Source organism: Protopterus annectens, chromosome 3.part1 (genome assembly GCF_019279795.1).
Source record: "Protopterus annectens isolate FY-2018-M chromosome 3.part1, PAN1.0, whole genome shotgun sequence".
In the NCBI taxonomy this organism is placed as follows: Eukaryota; Metazoa; Chordata; order Ceratodontiformes; family Protopteridae; genus Protopterus; species Protopterus annectens.
In genome coordinates, this window is record NC_056732.1 from 1,633,946,757 (window position 1) to 1,633,972,921 (window position 26,165).

The 26,165-nt window shown below is 40.4% G+C and overlaps 1 protein-coding gene across 4 annotated transcripts in view; it reads left to right on the forward strand.

Annotated features, from left to right (window-relative positions):
* The window catches only part of CDK14 (cyclin dependent kinase 14), a 3,129,234-nt gene that overhangs the window by 495,372 nt on the left and 2,607,697 nt on the right, over window positions 1–26,165 (forward strand). Inside the window, exon 1 of one of the 4 annotated variants that reach the window (XM_044067661.1) lies at window positions 16,797–16,854. The exons of 1 other annotated variant lie outside the window; for it this stretch is intronic. Coding sequence is in view for 2 of the 3 variants with exons in the window: in XM_044067658.1 (XP_043923593.1) it covers window positions 17,648–17,728 (81 nt within the window). In the remaining variant the exon portion in view is untranslated. 2 more of the 4 variants (XM_044067659.1, XM_044067658.1) reach the window with 2 other exon arrangements.

A 26,165-nucleotide genomic window follows, 5' to 3' on the forward strand; every position in this document is an offset into this window, starting at 1 on the left:
CATATACACATGGACTAGTTAATGCATATACACATAAACTAATTAATGCATATACACATTAATTAATGCATACATACATGAAGTAGTTAATGCATATACACATGCACTAGGTAATGCTTATACACACATGAACTAGTTAATCCATATACATGTGAACTAGTTAATGCATATACACACATGACATAGTTAATGCATATACTCATGCATTAGTTAATGCATATACACATGAACTGATTAATGCATATACATGTGGCCTAATGAATGCATATACACATGAACTAATTAATGCATCTACATGTGGCCTAATTAATCCATATACACATGAACTAATTAATGCATATACACATAAACTAATTAATACATACATACATGAAGTAGTTAATGCATATACACATGAACTAATTAATGCATATACACATAAACTAATTAATGCATGCACACATGAACTAATTAATGCATGCATACATGAAGTAGTTAATGCATATACACATGAACTAGTTAATGCATATATGCATGTACTAGTTAATGCATATACACATGAATTAAATGCATATACATATGAACTAATTAATGCATACATACATGAAGTAGTTAATGCATATACACATGTACTAGTTAATGCATATACACATGAACTAATTAATGCATATACACATGAACTAATTAATACATACATACATGAAGTAGTAAATGCATATACACATGAACTAATTAATGCATATACACATGAACTAATTAATGCATGTACACATGAACTAATTAATGCATGCATACATGAAGTAAATGTATATACACATGAACTAGTTAATGCATATATGCATCTACTAGTTAATGCATATACACATGAACTAAGTGCATGTACACATGACCTAATTAATGCATGCATACATGAAGTAGTTAATGCATATACTCATGCACTAGTTCAGCAGTACATATACCTTGTGGAGGACTATAAGTATGGCTTTAGAAAATAAAATGCAAGCAGTGAAAATACTATCTGAGCTTACTTTTTGCAGCTCAAAAAGAGAAGCTATAGCAAACATTTAACAAGGAGCTGAACAAATTTATCTAGGAAAGAAAGAGATCAAAGGTCAGGTGGGATAAGGTGATCCTTTTCTTGGATCAGGGGACTATTACTGCCAGACTTGAGGGGCTGTTTTAAGGCCACCCAGTTGTGACTTACTGTACGTATATAAACCAAGCAGAAGGTTACAGATCTGAATGGAAAATAATGGTTACCAGAGAGAGACAAAAAATGTTTTACTAGACGGAAATGCTTAGAATGTGAATTACTTTACAGAGCATTATAAATATAAAGTATCAGAACATATGGTTAAAACCGCCATACTGAAAGTTTGGAAAAAGGAAATACTACTTATAGGGGAATTAGTAGTTGAAAATAGAATGGTAGATAGGAGATGGCTGGATGTAATCAGAGAAAACTAGCTAAGGAATAGAATTGTGAACAGATCATCCAGCAGGGAATGTAACAGAACGTGAAAAGGCTAAACAACTGTTTGGGTTACATGATTGGGACCTTTTACTCTATCAAGAATTGGTACACACAAGGGGTTGGGAAAAGAGAGGCACGGAATTAAGTGCCAACTCTAGTAAAAATTCTGAAAGAAAAAGAACCAGAAGATATAGTCAAAAATTGAATAATAAGTGGGTCACGCAAAATGCTTTACGAGAACTATAAAAATCAGTCTGAGGAGATAAGGATAGACTGGGAGAAGAGGACAGATTAATAGCAAAATACCAATGGGAAGAAATGTGTAGAGCATGTAAATATGTGACAAAAATCAAGGAAATTCAGAATATTTACTTGGAAATGCTTGCACTGGTACAGTCATGGCACAGAACACATTCTTTTCCCAAATGGTGATTAAATGTTAGTCTGCCAGTTAGCACAGATGGCTAAGGCTCTGAACTGTTAATGAGTTGCTTTCTGTAGTCAAGGGTACAGGTTTGATTCCTTCAGTTCACCTACTGTGTGACTCTAAACAAGACACTTAACCAGAAAGTGTTCTTTGGTCGCCTTAGAAAACTTAAGTCCAATCGACTTAACTGGTTAAAAAAAGAATAAAAAATGTTGGCAATGTAAAGGGGAAGAAATAGAAAATTGAAGCTCTTTTTTAGGAGTGTATAAATGATTGATTTATTTTTTTTTTAAATTGCACTACAGACTATCCTATCAGATATACTGTGGGAATGGGAATGAGTGGCCATAAAGAAGGAAATTAATTTCTTAAGCTACAGTTTAGCTCTAGAAATGCCAAGGTACAAAACCTCTCTGCTTAGTTTATGATGCTGGCAGCCAAAAAAACACTTACAAGAAAATGAAAATGAAATATCGAACTAAGACTGTCACATATTGAGTATTATAAAATAAATTCAAGAAAAAGAGTGGGGGGAATGCTATTAGGTAAGTGGCATATATATATATATCAGAACAGTATAGGCAATCAGTGGTACAGGAAGTGCAACTGAGGAGGTTGGCAGGCAGGTAACAGATGAATAATAATATTATGAGTGTTGGAAAATTGTTAATTATATTAATGGAAAGTAATTATGTAAACTAAATTTGTTCATTGTATATGAATGAAATTGGTTATAATTATGTCAGAAAGTTTTTTTAAAAATGTTGTACAACTCTTTGGCAGTGGGACATTTCAAAGGATATGACACTGGACATTTGTAACCTGCAGAAGCTGAGAATCCCAAACCCAGACAGCAAGCATAAGAAATGAAAATGGAATCCTGCTTCATTAATTTGCAATCCGTTACCATCTCAACAGAATAATATCTCTGCCAAGGAGATACTTTTGAAATATCTAGAACATTCATTGTATGGGGCTTTGCAGAGGAAATGTGTGTGTCAAATTACAGGCAGCTATCCTAGACTGTATGATGCAGGTGTTACATGCACCCACAAAGGAAGCTCCTGATAAAAACAGGTGCAAATTTCTTCTCTTGAAGAAGGTGGTATACCCGACATGCAGAAGTCTCTGGGATACTGCCTTACAATAATCACAACGGGAGGTGACACATATAAGTACAAGTTCATAGGGGATTACTAAGCTAACGGCCCCAGGGGGCCTATTTAAGCCTAGCCATGCTTTCCAAATCTATTTGACAAGGTTTGATACCCTGGGGTTATTTTCAGGGGTATATGTATGCTTGCCCTTGTGTAATCATGGCCTAACAGATTCAGGCAGGAGAGGATATTTGGTGGGTTCCTATCAGCTGACCAAAGACGCAGGTTAGCGAATGTGACTTGGTCGAGCTTTAACGCCGAAACAGCAAAATATCGAAGTGGCATGTAAGTGAATTCTTTCCTGAGAACGAACCCTACATTTATGCCTAAGGTGGTGTCCAGTGTGGCCCTCAACCAAACCATTCACTTGCCAACCTTTTATCCTAATCTACAGAACAAGGGTGAGAAAATTCTGCATTCTTTGGACATACACAGGCAGTTAAGATTATACTTGGACAGAACTAAAGCTTTTAGAAAGACTGAGCAACTTTTAGTGTCATATGCTGCAGGTTCCCAAGGAAAGGCTATCTCAAAACAGACTATTTCTAAATGGATAGGCCATTGCATCCATTTCTGCTATTTTCAACATGGCAAATCAGTGCCTAAGGACATTAGGCCTCATTCCACCAGAGCAGCAGTCACTTCAGCAGCCTTCCTCAGAGGAATACCAACCAAAGATATCTTAGAGGCTGCAACTTGGAGTTCAGTGCACACCTTCACAAAGCACTACCACTTACCTCTTTACTCTAAGTCCAGAGCAGGCTTTGCCACTGCAGTTCTGCAGGGCCTCATAGCCTCTCCTAATCCTATTTATCCCAGCCACTCTACCTCAGCTTTGGGATTCAACCCAAGAGTAATGACTGCAACAGTGAAACACGATGAACATAGTACAGTTGTGTACCTACCATAAATGTAGATGTTCGAGTGTATTCACTGTTGCAGTCCAGGTTACCCACCCACCATCCCCCTTTTCCTTGCTGGGGCTTATCTGCACTTCTCTGTCCTATACAACCTTTTTGGTGTATTTGCTTGTAGATGAAGGACATGTTATTTTTGTGCATTTATTTTTATTGGCATATTCTTTCAGCCTTCCAATTTAGGGGCACCTGACATCTGGGGCAAGAAAAACTGAAGAATATGGCGTTGGCTGCATCTTTTATACCCCTGGCACACTGACGTCAGGGAAGAGGCAACAGCAACTGACACCGGACCTAGACTTTGGAATTCTGGCTGACTCGGGTAGTCTGCCAGCAGGATAACCCAAGAGTAATGGCTGCAACAGTGAATACACTTGAACATCTACATTTATGGTAGGTACACAACTGTACTTTTCTCTTGCCAGCCTGGTTGATATGGGCATCCTGAGATAGTGCATCAACTACTTCATCTACACAGACAACCATCTACTACTACCATCTAGGAACACAGTTTGTGAAAGATGCAATTACATAAAGAAGCTAGAGCCTATGCTCTCTCCCTCACAAGCCAGTATATCTGGCACTGAGAAGGTTGTCAACACAATCAGTACACCTCAAACACCACCCACAACTACACAACACACACCCACATATGCAGAGGTTTTTAACAAAAACAAACCCAAGCAAAAGGGACCTCAGAGGCAAAAACACATGCAAACTCCACAACTCTCCACACCACATACCATGCATAGTCCACATGGGTCTATATCAGATAATTGAAGTTTCAGAACTTCGAACACCATATGGTCGAACCCATATGATCGAGGTTCTGAAACTTTGAATATCTGATAAAAAAAAAAAAAAAAAAACAAAAGTAACTGTTTTAAGCACACCCCCGCTACTTAAATATACCAACTCCGAGATTGCACTTTAACGGAGTATGGTGCAGAAATGGAAGATTTCCCTTTGCTACATTGTAGCACGATCTCGGAGTTGGTATATTTAAGTAACGGGGAGGTGTGGGGGTACAGGGGGGGGGCTTGCCCCCTGCTTAAACCCTTTTACTTTTCTTTCCTTTTTTCCTTTTTTTTTTTTTTAAATTGTTCAATGTTCTGCAACTTCGATCACTAGTGGTCGATGTTTAGTGATTCGAAGTTGTGGAACTTTGACAATTTAATATATAGACCCATCCACACACCAGTGTCTCACAACCACTAAGGCCTAACCATAAACCCAGCATATTAGTCATAGGAGACTCCATTGTGAGACACACGAATGTGCCTCTCGCCAGGCTGGATAAGGAGAAAGTCACAGTTAGTTGTTTGTCGGGTGCCAGAATCCACCATATTACCCATGCACTCAAGTCTCTCAACAACAGGTACTGTTATGACTTTGTCATAGTCCATGTTGGCATGAATGACTTGCGATGTACGTCCCTGGACTATATGAAGAGAGACATGATTGAGCTCACTGAATATGTGTCCCAGGCAGTTATGTCTGTAGCCTTAAGGAACATTCTACCGTTACCCAGAATGATGCCTCAATACAAACAGAAAATGATTGACTTTAACAATTGGCTTAGTTTCTGGTGTCATTCCAAGGGGATCCAGTACCTGACAGCCTGGGAAGATATGATCAACAGACCATGATGCTTTGCTAGAGATGGCCAGCATCTGTCTCACTTGGGCTTCAGGCTTCTGGCAAAGGCCCTTGCCTCCCCCATAATGACTTTTTTAGGAAAAGTTATGAAGTTGATACTACCAACAATAAAATTTCAACAAAATGCAAATTTAAGTTCATGCTGCTAAACGCTAGGAGTCTAAACATGAAACTGCACTAATTGCAAGCATTCTTAACTCTGAAATATGCTGACATTTGTGCAGTCACAGAAACATGGTTCAAAGCTGTGGAAGGCACCCCAGCTTTACATCGTTACTCACCCTATCATTCATTCAGACCACAAACTGTGGGCAGCAAAGCCAAAGGAGATGGATTTTTAATATATATTAAAGACACACACACCTCCAGGCTCGTCAGACAGTATGGTGCACAGGAGACACTCCAGGTGCAGTTAACCATTGACAATACCCCTATTCAAATTATAGCTAGCTACAGTCCCCCAAATTTGACTCAAGATGCCCACTCCACCTGTCTGAACCTCCTCAAATCTATCAAGATTCAACCCTTTACCCTGATCCTGGGTTAGTTAGTTACCCAACCATAGATTAGAAAAACTACTCATGTCATAACACAAATGCCCAAAATATCTTTGATTTTATCAATGAAAATGCCTTGTAACAGCTAGTTAATACTCTCACAAGAAGTAATAATATCTTGGACTTGGTATTAACCAAGATGAATAACCACTGCAGAACCCCATAGTATCATCCTCCCTAGTAAGATCTAACCATAAAGCGGTCACTTTCAAAATCACCATTTCCCCTGACCCCCTCTAGCTAGGGTCAAACAAAAAAACTTCTCCAAAGCTGATTATAACCTCCTGAGGGATGGTATAAACAGCTTCACAGCCCCATCCCCCTCTGTAGGAACTGGCACCAATGTCCAAATCTGCACCAAAGTACTATATGGACATTTATATAGATGCATGTAATCAGGAATACCTGACAGGACAAATTCATCCTCTGCAAGGAAGAGTAAACCTGTCTGGTGGACATCTGCAATAAATAAACTATATAACAAAAGGCAAAAAAATTGCTGTTCAGGTCTACAAACGAGCAGGTGCCCAAATGAAAGCAATCTCTCCTTAGCCTGAACAAGCAAATAAAAGCACCAGTAAATCCTGTAAAGCCAACTTTGAGTCAAAATTGGCCAAATCTACTAGAGACAATCATAAGGTCTTCTTCACATATGTCCGCAATCTCAAAGGAAGCACCTAGATTTGTTCAGAACTGGTGGTCAAGGACACCACATATGCAAATGCTGTAGATATAGCCAATCTACTGGATGACAGATTCAGTGAGAACTTCTCCCCTCTGTTCCCCCCTCGGTAAATCAGGACATCCCCAGTACCCACCCCCCACTCCTTATCTCTAGGGAACATGTCATCACTGCCTTATCAAAGGTAAAACATACAGCCTCCATGTATCCCGATAACATCCCAGGCTGCATCCTACATGAACTCAGGGTTGAATTTGCAGCACCATTAGGCACCCTATTCAACCAAAGCCTGAGTACTGGCTTTGTATCAGCTGAGTGGAGGACAGCCACTGTCATCCCTTTACACAAAGGTGGAAAGGCCACCAATCCGGGAAATTATAGACCCATTAGCCTAACTAGCCTGATCTGCAAGACCAAGGAACGGATTATCATGGACCTCATTAACAGGGACATTGGCAACCTCCAAACACTCGAACCCACACAGTTTGGCTTTCTCAAGGGGAGGTCATGTCTGTTAAATCTGGTCGATTTCTTTGAGACAGTCACCAAAGCCATGGAAGAGGGGAAGACAGTGCACACCACCTACCTTGACTAGGCTAAAGCCCTGGACACTATTCCCCACTAGGGCATAATAGATAAACTATCTTAACTAGGCATCAATCCATATGTAACCAGATGGGTAGCAAACTGGCTGACTGACAGAACCCACCAAATCAAAATAGGGGAAGCCACCTCAAGCAGTAGACCCGTAACGAGCGGTGTACCCCAGGGATCAGTCTTGGGGCCTCTGTTATTCTGGATAAACTTCTCTGAGGTGCAGGCCAAAACTAGTGTGCTATGGCTGACTAAGTTTGCAGATGAGCCGTGGTCATCAATTCCTAAAGTGATGTGGACATCCTCCAAGAGGGTCTCACCCAAACAAATGACTGGTGCCAGAAACATGGCCTGAAGCTGAATGCCAAAAAATACATCATCATCCCATTTGGGAAGAGTGACATCCCCACATATTATCACATTAATAACAATGTCCTAAGTACACAATCAGTAGTGAGGGATTTGGGCACCCAGGTTGATAGCAACCTGACTTTTGACCACCACATTGCTTCCATTGTACGGAGAGCTTTCTACATACCCCACCTCATAAGAAAGGGTATCTCTTCCATTGACAAAGAGTTCATAGCATCCCTGTATTCTTCCCTTATAAGGCCAATTATTGAGTACAATGCCCCCTTCAGTATGTACCTCGCAAAGCACATGCAACAGCTGGAGAGACCACAGAGGTTCCTCACCAGGAGAATCCAAGGCCTCAAACATCTTCCCTACACAGATAGGCTAAAAGCCCTGTCCCTCTACTCTGTTTCATACAGACTCCTCAGAGGTGACCTCTGTCTGGCATACAAAGCAATCTCAGACCCCGCCTTGATGGGACTGCTGCAAGTCAAGCTCCACTCGAGTGACCTATATGTGTGACCTCAACCTGGTCTGTGATATCAATAAGACTTGTTGCTGGGACAGATTTGTGTCCCAAAGACTCCCCCATCTGTGGAACAGGCTCCCTCTCCATGTCGAGCAGAGTACCTCATTATCCATTTTTAAGCACAACCTGGATAACTGGATGGAAAACAGAAAATATACCCCTGGGGTTCTACCTGTGCCCCTGCTGGATAGGGGTTTTGGGTGCTGACTTGTCTAAACATGGGCTAAACTCTTGGCTAGGCTTATAAGGCCCTCAGGGCCAATAGCCTAGTAACCTCCTATGATCTTATGATCCTATGATACTAGAAGTCCTTATCACAGGGAAAGGGCATAATGGCATGTCACTGCTAGAAAAATATGTTTGGCAAACTGAAACAGGAGGAAATAAAAGTGGAGTCACACTATTAGTGATAGAAAAGTACATCTCTGTTTACTGGCATTATTCCATAAGGCTACAACACCATCCTATTTTTAGGAACACCTGAGATGCTGAAACTTTTATTTAATGGTGTAACATGTATTCATAAGTCTGCATAAACTGCATATTTAATTTTAGAATGGTAACCTTTTGAATGCTGAGACTCATAATACCGAGTCCTTGAATGTGGAAAATGAATGACCAAGAAGGTGGACTTACAAATACTAAGTCTGAGATTACTATTGCTCAGAATATTCCATTTTTCCAATGTGTGGTGTATATAGTTTTCTCGGTTGTGGGGGACTTGTCTTAGCAAAAAAACATGCTTAAAGGAGAAAATCTATATTCAGTGTGTTGCTCTCTTGTATTTTTGGTCTTTTTTTTCAGCATTTCTGGACTCTGTATTACGTAACTTGACATTTTGTTTTTGTGGTACAGTGTTGCACATTTTGTTTTGCTATTAGGCTATATTCCTCTGAGCCTGTGACCATTTTTAAAGGGAAGGCCAATAGCCAAAAATACACTTTATGTGGTTTTACAGGTGCATACAGAGTGTTTTATGGGAAACAGTTACTTTTAGATGTGTTTAGCACTGCTGCTTTCCAGCCATGGCCTTTGAAACTTGAGAATGGCTGGAAAGAATCTCTAGAAGGTGGTGTGTTCATATTCATTAAGGATATCCACACCACCAGGCTAGTTGCTCAGCATAATGCATCCAAGATTATCCAAGTGCAACTAACTCTGGGCAAAACTGCAATCTAAATTTTAGCTTGCTACAGATTCCCCACTATGCCCCAGGATTCCCACTCCTCTTTTCTTGATATACTGGAAAATGTTAGGGTTCAACCAAACACCCTAATAATGGGCGATTTCAACTAGCCCACCATTAACTAGGAAAACTGCTCAAGTACCAACTCCTTTGCTCAATGCTTTCTGGAATTCATAAATTTCAATGCCCTGGATCAACTTATCCACACCTCCTCCAGGGGTAGCAATATCCTAGACCTAGTCATTACCAACATGACTGACCGATGTTCCACACCTGAAGTCAACTCCTCGTTGTTCAGATCCAACCATAAGCTAATCACCCAAGATATCCACATCCTGCCCCCACCCCCCATTAAGGAAGCCATGGTAAAAAATTTCTCCAAAGCCAACTTCATGCTTCTTAAGACAGAAGAGGCGAACTTCAAGACATCCATGCAGATGGACAATACAGTTATGACTACTGAGTCCTACACAAATGCACTCTATAAGCACTTACATGAGTGCATGGATCGTGCTATCCCAAACAGAACAAAGACGTTATCCTCCAAAAGAAGGAAGCCAATCAGGTGGTCCCCTGCCATAAACAAACTCTACAACAGAAGGAAGAAACTGTTGCAAAAGAGAGTAAAATCCCATGAGTGGAGGAACTCCCTGGACAGTCTCAGTAAGAAGCTGAGATCCCTTATAAGATCCTCTAAAGCTACGAAAACAAAATCGCCACTGATTCCAAGGACAACCACAAAGCATTCTATAGCTATGTCAAGAATCTCAATGGCAACACCCAGATCTGCTCTGAGATACAGCACAATGGCACGAAAATTACAGAACCAACTGATATTGCCAACATCCTGGCAGATAGGTTCAGTGCTAACTTTACCCTCTCTCACCTCCTAAAGGGCCCACATCTGTACAGGATGAATGCAGAATCCCTGTAATCACAACTACGCAGGTAAAAGCTGCACTCTCTAAAGCCAAAAACACAGCATCCATGGGACCGGACAACATCCCAGGCTGCATTTTACATGAACTTCAGAACGAACTGGCTCCCCACCTAAGCACCATGTTCAATCATAGCCTCACATCAGGTTTTGTGCCCACTGAATGGTGCACAGCAACAGTTATCCCACTCCACAAAGGGGGAGCCACCACTGATCCCAGGAACTTTCACCCTATTAGCCTGACGAGCCTGGTCTGCAAGGCCATGGAATGTATCATCATGGAACTCATAAACAAAGACATTGGTAACCTCCAAACTCTGGACCCCACCCAGTTTGGGTTTGTGAAAAGCAGATCATGCCTCCTAAACCTGATCGACATTTTTGAGGCAGTCACCAAAGCCGTAGAGGGTAAGGTGGTTCACACAGCCTATCTTGACCTTGCCAATGCTTTCGACACCATCCCCCATTCTGGAATTATAGCTAAACTCAGTAAACTACGTATAAATCCCTACATCATAAGATGGGTTGCTAACTGGCTCACTGACAGAAACCACACTGTAAAAGTTGCAGACTCCAAATCTGACTTCAAACCAGTGACAAGTGGAGTACCACAGGGTTCAGTCCTGGGGCCTTTCCTGTTTGATATCTACTTCTCTGAAGTACAAGCTAACACAGAAGGCCTTTGGCTAACAAAGTTCACAGATGACTGCAAACTAGGAGCCATAGTTGAGTCTCCAAATGATGTGGACATCTTACAGAAGGGCCTCACTGAGACAGATGCCTGGTGTCAGAGCCATGGCTTCAAGCTCAATGCCAAAAAGTGCATTGTCATCCCCTTTGGTAAAAACTCTGTACCCATGAACTACCACATAGGCGGCAGTCTACTTAATGCCAAATGTGTGATAAGACCTTGGGACCCAGGTGGACAGTAGTCTCTCCTTTGATAATCACATCGCCACAGTAGTCAGGAAATCCTTCTACATGGCACACCTCATCACAAAAGAGTTCTCATCCAGGAAAAAAGAGGTCATTCTTCCCCTCTACTCGACACTCATTAGACCCATTATAGAGTACAACGCCCCTTTTGGAATGTATCTCACAAGACATCTACAGCACTTGCAAAGACCACAGAAGTACCTCACAAAGAGGATTACTGGCCTCAAACAGATGCCCTACACTGACTGTCTCAAAAAACTCCAGCTTTACTCCGTAGCATATCGCCTACTCTGAGGTGATTTCTGCATAACATATAAAGCTATGTCAAACCCAGAGCTGTTGGACATGCTCCACTTAAAGAAATCCCGATACCCCCGAGCTACACGTTCTAGGGACCTAAACTTTGTCACCAAAATAAATAGGACATGCTGGAAGGATGGATTCCTGTCCCAAAGACTTCCCATACTCTGGAACAGGCTACCCATCTATGTCAAGCAAGTTCCTCATTAGCACTCTTTAAGAAAAATCTTGATGAGTGTTTGGGAAACAGGAAATACACTCCAGGGATCACTTCTTTGGCTCTGCTTGACAGGGACACAGGAAAATAACTTTCTTGGGTGGCATAAGCCAGGGAACCTTGTTGGCTAGGCTTACTTAGGCTCTTGGGCCGATAGCCTAGTACCTACCTAGGAACCTATAAAACTATAAGAAGGCCAGTTGACCTACCTGAGCAGAATATCCTTCTGCATCACTAACAGTCATAAGAGTATATCATCATCACTGCCCATGCCCCTTTTGTGCATATGATAGCCTGATGGCCGGGTTCCTACTACAGCTCAGGATCAGCTCCGTATTGGTATTGGAGCCTCAGTGCTACTCCATACTCAATGCAGATTTGAAGCTGCTCCATATTGCTACTACAGGCCTGGTTGTGGAGGCATTTAAAGAGCCTGCTTCAATAAGATGGGATGGGAGGAAATCAAGTAGCTGATGATCCTGTCTGCCATCACTAGACTCCATGCCTAAGTCTGCTACATACCAGCTCTATCTGTTAACAGTTCTGGTAGTTATATAGCTCTTTGAAATTAGTGCTTCTGTCTGTCGGTCTGATCTTCTTGTTAATCTTTCTTATATTCCATCTTTAGCAGTTTTGACATCAGTGGCAGTTTCCTTTTAAGACTTCTTATATTCATTTTCTTTAAGTTTTTGACTCGTGTGTATCCAGCCAAGTCCTGGATTTCCCTGACATGCAGATACTGATTTCAGTTGCAGTTTTCTGACGTGAAATACGTTCTCTGTCACGTCAGTGTAACCTGCTGTTAAGAAGCAGTCATGTGCTTCAGAGTAATTCAAATAGGTTTGTACTCAGATTTTGAGAACTTTCTGGAAATTTATGTGGCATTGATAGCTCCTTCTTTAACATTTTACTGTATTTTTTCACATTTTTCACAACTGAAAACTTCTATTGAATACATCCATCCTTGACCAGTAAATGACATCACATGCTCTTCTTCTATTTGTCCATTTTTGTTTCTAGATGGCCTCTAGATATTCTGGTCAAATCTTTAGTCCTTTGGACTGGTCAACTTTTTTCTTTAATCAAGAGGCTTTGCTTAGTGTTCTTCTTCATTAAGGCTTCAGTACTCTCTTGTGCTGTCTGGTATGTAAGTTCATAGTTCATGACCCCCCCGACATAGGCTTGATCAGTAGCTCCGCAGCTGGAGGAGTTTGTTTTAGATTGATGGTTTCCTGGACTGCATGACTAGTAACTGCCTTTGAACCTATGACAGATTAGTACAGGTTTCAGTACAGGACTTCCACCTAAGTGGAAACTCAGGTGTGTATTTTGGTGTGTATTTCATGTACAAGGATGGCGTTGGTAGGAGTGGTGCAAGCCTTGTCAAGGAATGCCTGACATAGATTCCTGTCCCAGAGACTTCCTATACTCTGGAACAGGCTACCCATCTATGTCAAGCAAAGTTCCTCATTTGCACTCTTCAAGAAAAATCTTGATGAGTGGATGGGAAATAGGAAATACACCCCGGGGATCACTTCTGTGTCTCTGCTCGACAGTGGCACAGGAAAATAACTTTCTTGGGTGGCGTAAGCCAGGGAACTTTGTTGGCTAGGCTTACATAGGCCCTTGGGCTGATAGCCTAGTACCTACCTATGAACCTATGAACCTTAACAAGTATGAGGAAGTTCTCACCCCAATGTGTTGAGCATATCAAGAATTTCACAGTAGCTGGCCTAAAGGAGGAAGGAATTAGAAGCTTAGAAAAACCTCTTATCCAGACTGGATAGTGGCACCAATCTAGGGCTGTCAGTCCCCCCCCCCCACCTGGCATCTCTTTGTACTGGGAAGCAGGGAAGGAGGAATGAGGGGGCATACAGTGGATGTGGGCTCAGTAGTTGCAGGATTGATAGGGGCCAAACGAAACACACTAAGGTGTTATATACTTCCAAATCTAGATATTCTTTTTCCATAGCTTAAAGATGTGCTGTTACACAAGCCATTGCTATGTACATTTCTTCCTGTGATTTTGCACTTGAATTCACTGTGTTAATTTAACAGGCTCATTAACATTATTTGAAATCACTGTTCATACCCCTTTTGTGCATATGATAGCCTGATGGCCAGGTTCCTACTACAGCTCTCGACCTGCTCCATTTTGGTATTGTAGCTGCAGTGCTACTCCATACTCAATGCAGATTTGAAGCTGCTCTGTGTTGCTAGTACAGCTCTGGTTGTTTTGGAAAGCTGTTGATCCATTAACATTTAAGTTAACTAGTGAGGTACCTGTTTTGGGGATAGTGGTAGGGGCAAAGATATTCCCAGTACATGACCACCCCTGATGGAGGCTGTGGTGGAACCATATGGTCCATGGTTAATCACTGAATGGACAAAGAATTGAACAGCACATCACTGAACCCTAATCGTTAAATGTTCATCTATCGAACCAGCACTTCATTGAGCCTATGAGATGGGAAAATATATAGTTGGCCAATGCTTCCCTGTCTTACAAGTGACACTATTTCAAACTCATCCATGTGGGAAGGCTTTGCCCCCCACAGCCCCCACAGCTCCCCTAACTACAGTGGGGAAAAGTGATACAGGAAAGTGTTTGCCAACTAGTTATTTTCCCTGTCTCACAGGTTCAACGAAGCTGGTTTGTTGGATGGACATTCGATGATTAAGGTTCGATGATATGACATTCAATGGTTAGTCTATTCGACAATTAACCATAGACCTGGAATCATGTAGGGTTGCATTAGCTAGTGTGTATGGGGAGAGACATCCATGCACAGCATGCATGGATATGCATTGCAGAGAATTAGTGTTGCTCAGGAATGTCAAGAATATTCCAGTAGGTTCAAAGCAGCAACATACAGCATGAGCCGTAGTATGAAAGGCCTTGCCTGTGTTTGTGCCCTTTTTTCAGTTGTGGGGGTAAGACTTTCCCAGATTCCATGAAAGCATTCTTCCGTGGGAAGGGGGGGCTTCTCAACAATTGCATATACATGTTTTTGCCCCAATAAGCATTGCAAATTGAGGTATGGATGAAGCTGTTTAGAGATCATTTATGGTGTCTCTGTAGGTGGCAGGGGTTGGAAAGAAAAATGTATTGTTAGTTTAGGTGAACTAATGTGAAGAAGGAGGTGTACTGCCAACTGAATCACCTGAGCTCCAGCGCCAGACTCAAGCACAGATGGTGAGCCTTACTCCAGCTCCATATTGGCTCTAGGACTGTCAGCTGCAGCTCCAGAGATAAATAAAAAAAAATCTAGCCACCTGCACTTTGGCTTTGAGTATTAAGTTGACTCTGAGAATCAGAAACCTATCAATCCTTCTTGTGAAACAGTCTGGAAGCAAATATAGGTACTAGGTTCCTGGGCCTGCAGCAGTTAAGGGGGTTGTTATTATGACTTAATGTAGCATAATACATGATGCAGTCTGTGATTATGCCATTCTTTGTTAAAGGACATGACTTAATGAAATTTCTTCAGCATGCGGACCTATTGCCCTATAAAGGATGCTACAATGTTCATTTCCTGATACATAAAGCTGTTGTGGAACTCTGATGGAGTACAGAAGGCGGGATTAAGATTCCATCCAGAGGTTATAGCTGCAGTAGCATGCTGTAATAATTAGCATCAACATCAGGCAGCTTACAGTGTGCTTGCTGCTAATTATAAACTGCCTATGTGACTTCATTCATAGGTTTATATGTAAATGCTAGGCTATCGGATTGCAGTCTGTTTCAAGCCTAGCTAATAACCGGAAGTCAGAATCAATCCTTGTACCTTGTATTGTAATATAAAGAACTTAACCATTATGCCACCTCCTCCCATGAGCTAAAGTCCCTTTTCTTAGGTGCACACATGCCTGAATATGAAAATAAAGGTTGACAAATCCAGTGAAAGGTATAGTGAAAATTCTGTCCCCTGTTGCCATGATGGTTCAGTGGTTAAAATCTGTTTGACTGGGTCTGGACTGGAGTTCAATTCTGATACCTTGTTAGTGGTACATAGGTAAGTACTAGGCTAACTGCCCTTGGGGGCCATTTTAAGCCTAGCTAATTTCCAAATCCTGTACTTTTGTCTGTGAGGTTAACACTTAAACCATTATGCCAACCTCCAACCCAAGACAGTAGATTCGAAGGTGAATACTAGGTTAACTGCCCTGAAGGGCCATTTTAAGCCTAGCCAATAGTCCATGGTCAGAATCAAACCCTGTACCTTGTAGCTATGAGGTGAAGACCTTTAACCATTATGCATATTCTCCCAGTCTCAGAAAAGGTTTCCTTCCAAAAACATGCTAGTTGACTGTCTAAAGTGCTCATATGCATAGCATTTACCTTTGTCCTTATGGTCTATGCTGTGGCTGAAAGGGGTCTGTTATTACCAATTCACTTACCTGATTAACAAATTAATACAATTAAAAATGTACGTTGTACAGACATCAGAGGTGCTGTCTGACGTCTACAGAACAAAAGTGGTGTTAGGCTCATCCATGAGCACAGCCAACATACAATATGTTTATTAAATTAATACTAGATGGAGAAATAGATATAAGAATTCTTGAATGCTTTTGTGATGCTGCTGTTTTCAAAAACAAGATAAAAGCACACATTTTCAGTTCTCAAACTGTCTCCTGGCATGGTATTAGAAAAAGTTTTACCGCCTTTCCAAAGATGGGTAAACCCCTTGTTATCTAAGTTGTTATCTAAGTGATAACAGCTGTTAATCTTTCAGGGCAGATACTGGCTCCTGCAAAAGAGGGAAAGACAAATTGAAATGAATTGAGGAAATTGTCTGCATTCATTTGTTTTAAACAGCATTAATCAATTTTCTTAAAAAAATACCATTAGCTGTTTTGGCTCAGATTTCAGGTTCTCCAGAAGCAGTGCTGCAGTGTGATGTCTTTCGTGAAGGACTGCAAGCTGCTAGGACACCACAAGTAAGGTTCGTTTGGGCTGCATTACTGTTGTAGAAGTACTTGACTAGACCCGGTGAAATGCACAAGCAAGTCTGTTGTAATCCGTATCTCCTGACATGGAACGCTTCCTGTGCTGCTCTTTTAGTTGGAGGCAAATTTCATTTCATGTGCCCTGCTACACCTTTTGCATGACGCAGCGCTGCGATTAGCCTGTCTTGAGGGATTTGTGAGCTTTTGCTTTGGAGCCCCGTTCTTCAACTGTACAGCCTCAGCATTTCAGCTTGCTAGTACAAGATAGATGTTTTAAGTTCATTTGCTGAGTGTGTCAGGCAAGAAGGACTCATTCACTTTAGCATTATTTCTAATCCTGCATTAATGGGTCAGAGGAATGCATATCCTTTGCAAGACCTGCACTGATAAGGTAAGGTGTATTTGCTTGCTAAATAAATCTGGGATATTTCAGAGATAATGTTATTCTGTAATAAAGAAGATTTCTCAGGTGAATCTTTGCTTAGTACTTGTACAGGTTTCAGTTTCAAAGCAGTTTGGAGCTTTATGCCTAAAAACAGACACTGACGAGTGTGTTGTGTCAGAGCGACTCTCACACTGATGTTCTCTCCACTGGGCCTCCTGGGGACCTAAGGATGTTGCCTAATGTCTGTACACATCAACAAAAAATATGCTTTTGAAGACAGGGCTTTGGCTGCAGCTGGATTTGGATTAAATATACATATATATGTTTTTTTTTTGCCTGAAATGTGGCCTGGTGCTTTTTTTGTAAAAGGGAGCAAACAGTATTAGTTCTCTACGCTCAAATGAATGCCCTCTGGGACATGTGAGAGAAGGACGTGGCAGACAACTTTGCCATCTGTGAGAATTAATGCCTCTTATTTCTACAGGGTATGCATTCAGAGCTTTTTTTAACATTTCTTTGTTTGGACCTATATTAGGCTGTTTCACTAGTATGATCAGAATAGTAACATGCTGTGTGCCAGTTACTGTTAAGAATAATTAGTTGTCAAGAATTCAAGAGTATAACTGATTCTAGTAAGCTTGGATAATGAAACCCGCACAAAAGCACTTTAATGTTACATTTCTTTCCTGTGGTTACCAAGCCTCTGTTGTGCATTTTCCTGTATTTTCTTCGATACCTGCATCTGTCTATAGGTGCGTGTGGGTCTCTGTATATATTTATATTTAATAAATATAGATATTAATACATGTATTTTATTTATATATATATATATATATATATATATATATATATATATATATATATACATAGGCAGATATAGATATATTGTATATGTGTACGTGTGTATATATGTATTTATGTACATTAGCTATACATATACATATTTATGTGGGTATCACACTCACACACACGTGCGAATGTGTGTGTGTGTGTGTGTGTGTGTGTGTGTGTGTGTGTGTGTGTATGCCCATGCCCATGTACATGTGTGCATGGATATGTGTCTATGTCTGTATCATTATTTGTATGTATAGCTATATTTATAGCTATATAGATGTGTTAATGTGTTTTATTACATGAAGTGGCTGATCCAGTCAGGAAATTTCATAAGATTTTTAACCTGAACGCTATTATAGTGCAACAGAGTAGCATTGAAAAACCTGCTGACGTACTCTTGGGTAAATTGATGTTTCAGGAAGAAATGTATAACTCTTAAGAAACACCTCACGAGCCACAAGTAATTATGGATGAGATACTTTAAACAGAAACATGGGGAAATCTATGGTAGTAGATGTCACAGGTTTCTGAACTGAATTCTTCAACATACAGTGGTGGAGATTACTTTATTTTATTTTCTGTCTGTATTCTGTATATTTTATAAGCCCTGCAACTTTAAAAAAAAAATGGTTCACTAAAGCAGTCTGCCTTTATTGCAAGAGATTTTATTAGGAGAAAAAATGCTGTGGCCCAGATGTGCCAACTATTTAAGTTAAAATGCCTGCCTGAAAGTAGGCCACATACTGAAAGTAATTATAGCTGCACATATGTGTTAGTCTCCTGTAATCAATCAGCGTTGAATGTTTATATATTGTTCTATTTATTATCTTATTTTTCTAATCTGACATGTTATGACTCCATCGATTGGCAGACATAAAGACCTACCTTCACATTCTTCCAAGTTGTTGTGTATTTCACATTTATGTTTACCAAGTAATTCAACCTTCTTGGAAATGTTAACCACCCCCACTGTCATGGGGTCCTCCTGACCATCATTTATACGTGCTTATAGGTTAAAGATAAAGCATATGAAAGAGACTGTGTAAGGCAAAGGTAGAGACCTAGATTCATAACTGCTCTGAACTTTGAGGCATTCTTTTTTTTATTGTGCGTGTCTTTAAGCCCTCACCTCTTTCCTGAATGTAATGTGTTATCTGCAGCCAACCTGTGGGGAGAAGCCACCTGACAGTCTGCTTTCTCCATTATTTCCAACACAGTAGGACCCTTTCAAGGGTTGCTGTGAAGCCACTTTATAGGACTACCCTCTCTAATATGGGTGGGGCACAGATTCAGTGAAATTCTTGACCCAGCAGCGACCTTCGCACTGGATGTTGGTAGGGGTACAAATCCAAATTGCCAATTTGCACTCTAAAATCTGATTCATTCTCCAATTGTGTAAATAGATGTAATTTGAGAATCACATTTTTTAAGTCGGAGACCTTTAGAATGAAGGGGTCTGTTTGCTTTTTCTAGGTATTTAAATGTAAGTTCAGTGACCTGCGTTCGTATTGCAATTATGGAATCAGGAATTTTATTACTAGAAGTTTCTCTGAATAATAAATAAACCGTATCTGGTGGCAAGAGAATAGTGCTCCCTCATTTTCATCTCTGGCTACCACTTTGCCTTACCAACATTATTTTTTTATTTATTTATTTATTAATTAATTATCATAAGTTCATAGGTAGTTAGTAGGCATGCAGTTCAAGAGAGTATTACTGAATTTAACCTAAATTTCACAAGCAATGTCTAGTGAAGTGACCTGCCCAGTGTCGCACAGTAGATATAAAAAGGTGGAAATATTCAAACTCTGTACTAATGGAATAGAAAACAGATCATTAATATTAACTTTCAGTTGGTTCACCTACAATTCGGTCAGAAATCTTGTCACTTAACTCACCAGTGAGAATTCCCTGGCTTGTTAGAGGCACAGCATCACAGCTTATCCTGTAGGAGATAGGAACACGGGACCCATGATTTGTGATTGAACAATCACAATGTCGACTGAAGAAATGTCAAGATCAAATCGTAGATACATGTAACATTGACACGTTGTGCACATGCTCTTGGAATTACCCCAGAGTAGAACCAACAGCAAGTGTTTCTGCAGGGGGGCAAGCGAGTGCTAATTATATATACCAACTCTGAGATCGCACAATCCCCAGAGGAAGGAAATATTCCCCTACCAGGAATAATTGATCTCGTGCACATGTTAGCCATCTGCTTTGGTAGAACAATTGTTGTCACCCAAACAGACCATCATTGTGGTAACGGATAAAATAGAATATTTCTTTAGAACTGTTTATACTGCATGTTCCACTTGTTAATTACTCTGCAGGTATTGAATACCCACAGTAATAGGCTCATAAGTCTGTATTAGGCTCATGACCTCAACGGCTTTTTTAACCCTATCCATGCATCCCATATCTCTGACAAGTTTTGATATCCTTGATAAGTGTAATCAGTTGCTTGGGAGAGGAACCATTTACAGGCTGCCTGTGTCCATTAGAGACAAAGGTGCCCTATGAGGGATGAATTTTCGGTTTCCTATCCAATTGTCCAAGTTGCACTTGAATTGGGTTAAGGAGGATACATGCCTGTCTCTTCAGCAGATTCTATTTATACCACAGGCAAGGTTAAGTCTTTAGAGCAGGTAATTCTGGTGCTGTTTGTTTTGTGGATATGCAGGAAGTCCATCAGAGTGGAGTCTGGCAATATCTTGTATGCCAGGTATAGATCTCTCCTCAACAGCCTGTAGGAGACAGACTACAGGGATAGGGCCTTGAGGCGGTCTGACTAGGACATTTTACTTACACCCTGTATTCTTTTCATGATGAACATCTGTTGACATTTCAGTTGTTGGATCTGCTTGGTTAGGTATTATATCAGTGACAGATCTGATGAATGCTGAATACAGCAGAAAAATTACCTCCTTCAACCTTTGTTTATAAGTTGCACAACATTGAATGATTTCATCACTACGGTAGACATGTGATGGCCAAAGTCTAGATTACTATCTATGTTTGTCCCCATGTCCCTGACTAATGTGTTGACTCTTAGGGGTGTGTTCTCAAAATGATAGTTACCAGGGGTGGAGGACTTCCCAAAGGCTACTATTATGCATTTCTTGGCATTAAGTTTTAGTATATGGCTCTGACACAAGTTATTTGTCTATACCAGCCCTTCCTGAAAAATACTAGTACCATTGGAGGATTGTATGACTGCTCCTAATTTGCTATCATCTGCATATTTGCTCAGCCATAAGCCATTGACATTGGCATTAACGTCAGATAACTAAATGCCACAAAGTGGATGGGAAATAGGAAATACACCCCGGGAATCACTTCTGTGTCTCTGCTCGGCAGTGGCACAGGAAAATAACTTTCTTGGGTGGCGTAAGCCATGGAACCTTGTTGGCCAGGCTTACGTAGGCCCCTGGGCCGATAGCCTAGTACCTACCTATGAACCTATAAAGAAATGGTCCCAGGACTGATCCCTAAGGGATTCCACTTGTGACTGACCTCTTTGTAGAGGTGAACTCCCCAATTCTAACTTCCTGCGTCTTGTTAGTGAGCCAGCTGGCTAGCCACTGGTGACATAAGGGTTTATACCTAACCTCTTCAGTTTGTCAACAATGTCTGAGTAGGGCATTGTTTCAAATGCCTTGGGCAGGTCAAGGTAGGCAAGTTGAAGCATTTTGCCATAATCCATTGCATTGGTGATCTTAAAGAAATCCACCATTTTGAGTATAGATGAAATACCGTGACACAACCAAATTGGGTTTGGTCCAGTGTTTGGACGTTTCCTATGTCATTATCGATCATTTCCATTATATTTCTTTTCACAGTTTTGCATATAAAACTAGTGAGAGTATGATGATAATCTGTAGTTTTTAGGGTCTGTAGATGGCCCACCATTGTGCAGAGGGATGATTATTTCTGTTCTGCATTCGTGAGGCACAAAGCCTTTTGGAGGCTACTGTTTCAGAGGGCCTGATAGGTCATGTTTCACTCAATTTAGAAGGCAGCCTGGGACTGATGCACTGTTCTTGGCCTTAGAGATAGCATTGTGGACCTAATCCCTAGTAATAGTAGGAGGAGTTATATTTGCTAGCATTTCCTGAAGTTAGATTGAGGTGACTAGAGGAATAATGTTATAGATGAATTTGTCAGCCAGCAGGTTTGCTATATCTTCTGGCTCAGTATAGGTGGCTTCATTAGCAATGACCTCCACACACAATTGTGTATTGCCTTTGAAGTTGCAGAAATAGCTAAAGAATGCCTTGTGGTTTCTTTAGCCTGGGAGGCCAAACTTACCTCAGATTTTGCTTTGGTACACTTTATTTGTCCTTGAGTTGTTTAGTTTGAGTGTTTTTACCCTGCCTGGTGCTGCACTTCTAAATTTTTGCCATGATTTTCTTCCTTCTGTTATACAGCCTACTGATGTTGTGATTCCACCTGGGTGACTTTTATTTTGAGTTAGTTCTGTACTTCTTCCTGGTGCCTCTAAGCAGCTGTTAACATGATTGTATAGGGTTTCTGTTGAACAATTTCATGTAGGTAGCAGTGTTCTCAGGGTTTATGGGGCCATAAAAGTTTACCAGGTTATCAATTAATAGTAAGAAGTTAGCCTAAGAGTAGTTCCTGAACATTCCAGGGTTAGCTGGAGTTCTGTGTTTAATTTTTGCTTCAAAGGAGACTGTTATGTGGTCTGACCTTACTAGAGAAGACACTGCTCTAAAGGGGTGTGCAGTTCTCCTCAACTAACATCATCATGGTATTACTCTACACTATTACTAGTCTCCTATTTCTCTTCAAACTCACCTCCTACCATCAACCCCTCTACAGTAACTTGTGTCTACTCAGCTCTCCAATAGGTCCTAGTACACACTGCTCACATACCTCAACCAGTGTTATCCCCCTCTAATGCCTCAAATACTTTTAACACATTGTACTCTCACCAATCACCAAAAGCAGACATTGCAAACTGAAATACTTTTATCACACCACCTAGTTACCTCTGTTGGCGGTATCATCTTAAGGGTAAGAAAGTCGGGTTAGACATACATTTACAGAGGAAAATAAACACACGTGAAGACAATCGATCTGGTTAAAAATGAAAGAGGGGATCAACCCTTGCTTCTTCCTTTATTATAAAGCACATGGTCATGTGACCTCACTTGACCTCTCCCCTCCAACGACGTCGGTGTACGAGCACACATACGATCATTCACTCTCTTTATTATTATCAGCCAACACCCCCACTTGCTTTTACGCTGTACACAAAATACATTTTAAGAACATATTCTTGGATAACTTTTCCTTCACATTCCAAATATGTAATACATGAACTTTTCAATCTTCAATTTCATAGCAGGTTTAGTAAAGACATCTGCAACCATGTCTGTTGGGCAATATTCAATGCTTATTTTGTCATCATTAAGTGCTGACCTGACAAAATGATACTTATGTCAACATGTTTACATCTCTGTGGGTTTACTGGATTCTTCGACAAAGCAATTGCTCCTTGATTGTCCTCAAATATTGTTACTGGCACATACTTGCACTCTCCATCCATTCCACTCAACAGCTGCACAAACTCTCCTGTGTTGTTGCTGCTAATGCCATGTACTCTACCAAACATGTAGATAAAGCTACTGTTTGTTGCTTCTTTGATTTCCATGAAATAATAGGCCCATCTCTATTGAGGCTAAAGCAATAGCCTGTTGTACTATGTCTATAGTTTTGATCTGTTGCCCAATCTGCATCACTGTATGCTATAAGCTGAAGTTTCCCTTCACTTTTCTTGTAACACAGCTCTCTGTCCAATGTACCTTTCAAGCATCTTAACACGTTTGGCTAGTGTTGAATGAGATTCATTCGGTTGTGACAAATATTGTGAAAGTTTACTTACAATCCAGCTAAGATCAGGTCTCGTGCTTGTCATAACATATATCAAACTACCCACAAGCTCACAATATTTTCTTGGATCTGTAAATTCACTGTCATACTCAAAGTTTGTTTTTTGTTCGGAAGGGGTGCTTCTTACTTTACAATTAGACATACCAAATTTCTCAAGAATTTTCGTAATGTACCTCTTTTGGTTCATCTTTACTTCATCTCTATTCTGGGTAAAATCAATGCCTAGAAAATGTCTTAGCTTTCCCAGATCTTTCATTTTAAATTTAGCTTTGAGCATTTCCTTTACATCGTTTAGTGATTCATTGTTACTAGCTGCTATAATGAGATCATCATCCCATATAATTAGAACTGTTTTCTCATTTTCTGCTTGTCTAGTGTATACACAATGGTCTGCGGGGTTTTGGATAAAACTATTTTCACAGAGATAATCATACAACATTTTGTTCCAGTTACGCCCTGATTGTTTCAATCCGTAGGATGACTTATTCAGTTTACAAACCAAATTATCATCGTTATTTGATTTCTTTTCGAAACCTTCAGGTTGCTCCATATCCACCTCACAGTCTATAGGAGCATGTAAATAAGCCATTTGTACATCCATCTGGTGCAATTCTAAATCATACTGAGCTGCCATCTGCATTACACTTCATACAGATGTCATACTCGCAGTTGGTGCAAATGTTTCATTATAATCTATACCAGCGACTTGACTGTAGCCTTTAGCTACATATCTAGCTTTGTAAGTCTCAGTATTATCTGCATTGTCTTTTACTGTGAAAATCCACCTACCTCCACTGCATTTTTATCTTCCGGCAGTGTGGTGAGTGTAAATGTGTTGGTTTCCTTTAAAGACTTAAGTTCCTCCTTCATAGCTTTGACCCACTTTTCTGAGTTAGATGAAGACATGGCTTCTTTAAAGCTCTGCAGTGTGTTGCATATTAATCGGTAACAATAGTCAACATTAACTGTCACATAATCGTCGTTTTCAACTTTACACTCATAGACTTTCAAGTATACAGGTGGTTTTCTCTCTCTTTTAGAGTAGTATGTATCCTGCCTTTCCTCTTCTTGCCTTACTCTTGTATCTTGACTGTCAGCTTTTGATTCTGACTTAACATGCACACTTCTTCTGGTATTAAGATCTTCATCTATCACTTCTGCGTCTGTCTGAATCTGGCATTCAGCTACATTCTTAGTAAAGAACTTGACTAACCTGTGTCTAAGGACCCCTCCTGTGTCAGGATAATAAACCAGATATGATGGGCTGTTTTTATCATATCTGACAAAGATCCCCTTATCACATCTTGGGTCGAATTTCTTTTTATCTTGTCTGTATGCATAACACACTGATCCAAATTCTCTCATCCTTGAAAGATCAGGTTTCTTCCCTGTTAGCATAAAGAATGGGGTCTGCCCCACACGCCTGTTATAACATCTGTTGTGAATAAAAGCAGCAGACATTACTGCATATGTCCACAACTCATTAGGTAAATCACTCTCTATCAACATACACCTTGCCATTTCGAACAGTGTTCTCCAATTTCTGTCTGCCTTCCCATTCTGATGGGGTGAGTAAGGTGCGGATGTTTCATGTCTTATAACATTTTTACTCAATACTGACTGAAAGTCTCGGCATGAACTTAGTGCCATTATCTGATCTGATACACTTTACCTTCCCATAAGGAGCTGAATCTGCAATAAACTTTTCAGTCGCCTTGATTGTATCACTCTTGGCCTTCAGAAAATAGACAAATGTTACACCCGAGTAGTCATCAGTAAATACTAAAGTGTACTTAAAGCCGTCTTTTGCTCAATTGGGCCTGCCAAATCAGTATGGACTAGTTCAAACACAACTTTTGCTTTTGCATCTGGTTCTGTGTACAAATTTCCGTTGCATACAGGTTTCATAGTCTAGGTTAGGTCTCTCAACTTTACCTTTAATTTTCATCCCTTTTACCACTTTTTCTAATTTTGACACATCTACGAAATTACAGTGACCAAGCATTTTATGCCATGCCTGAATGTCATAACAGCTCTGAGATGCATCGTAATGTATCTCACTATTGTTTTCTACATCATACGTGTCTAAATAATAGAGTCTATCACACTCAATTATGTCAAACCTGGTGCCATTTTTATATGTGTCTAAATAATAGAGCCGATCACACT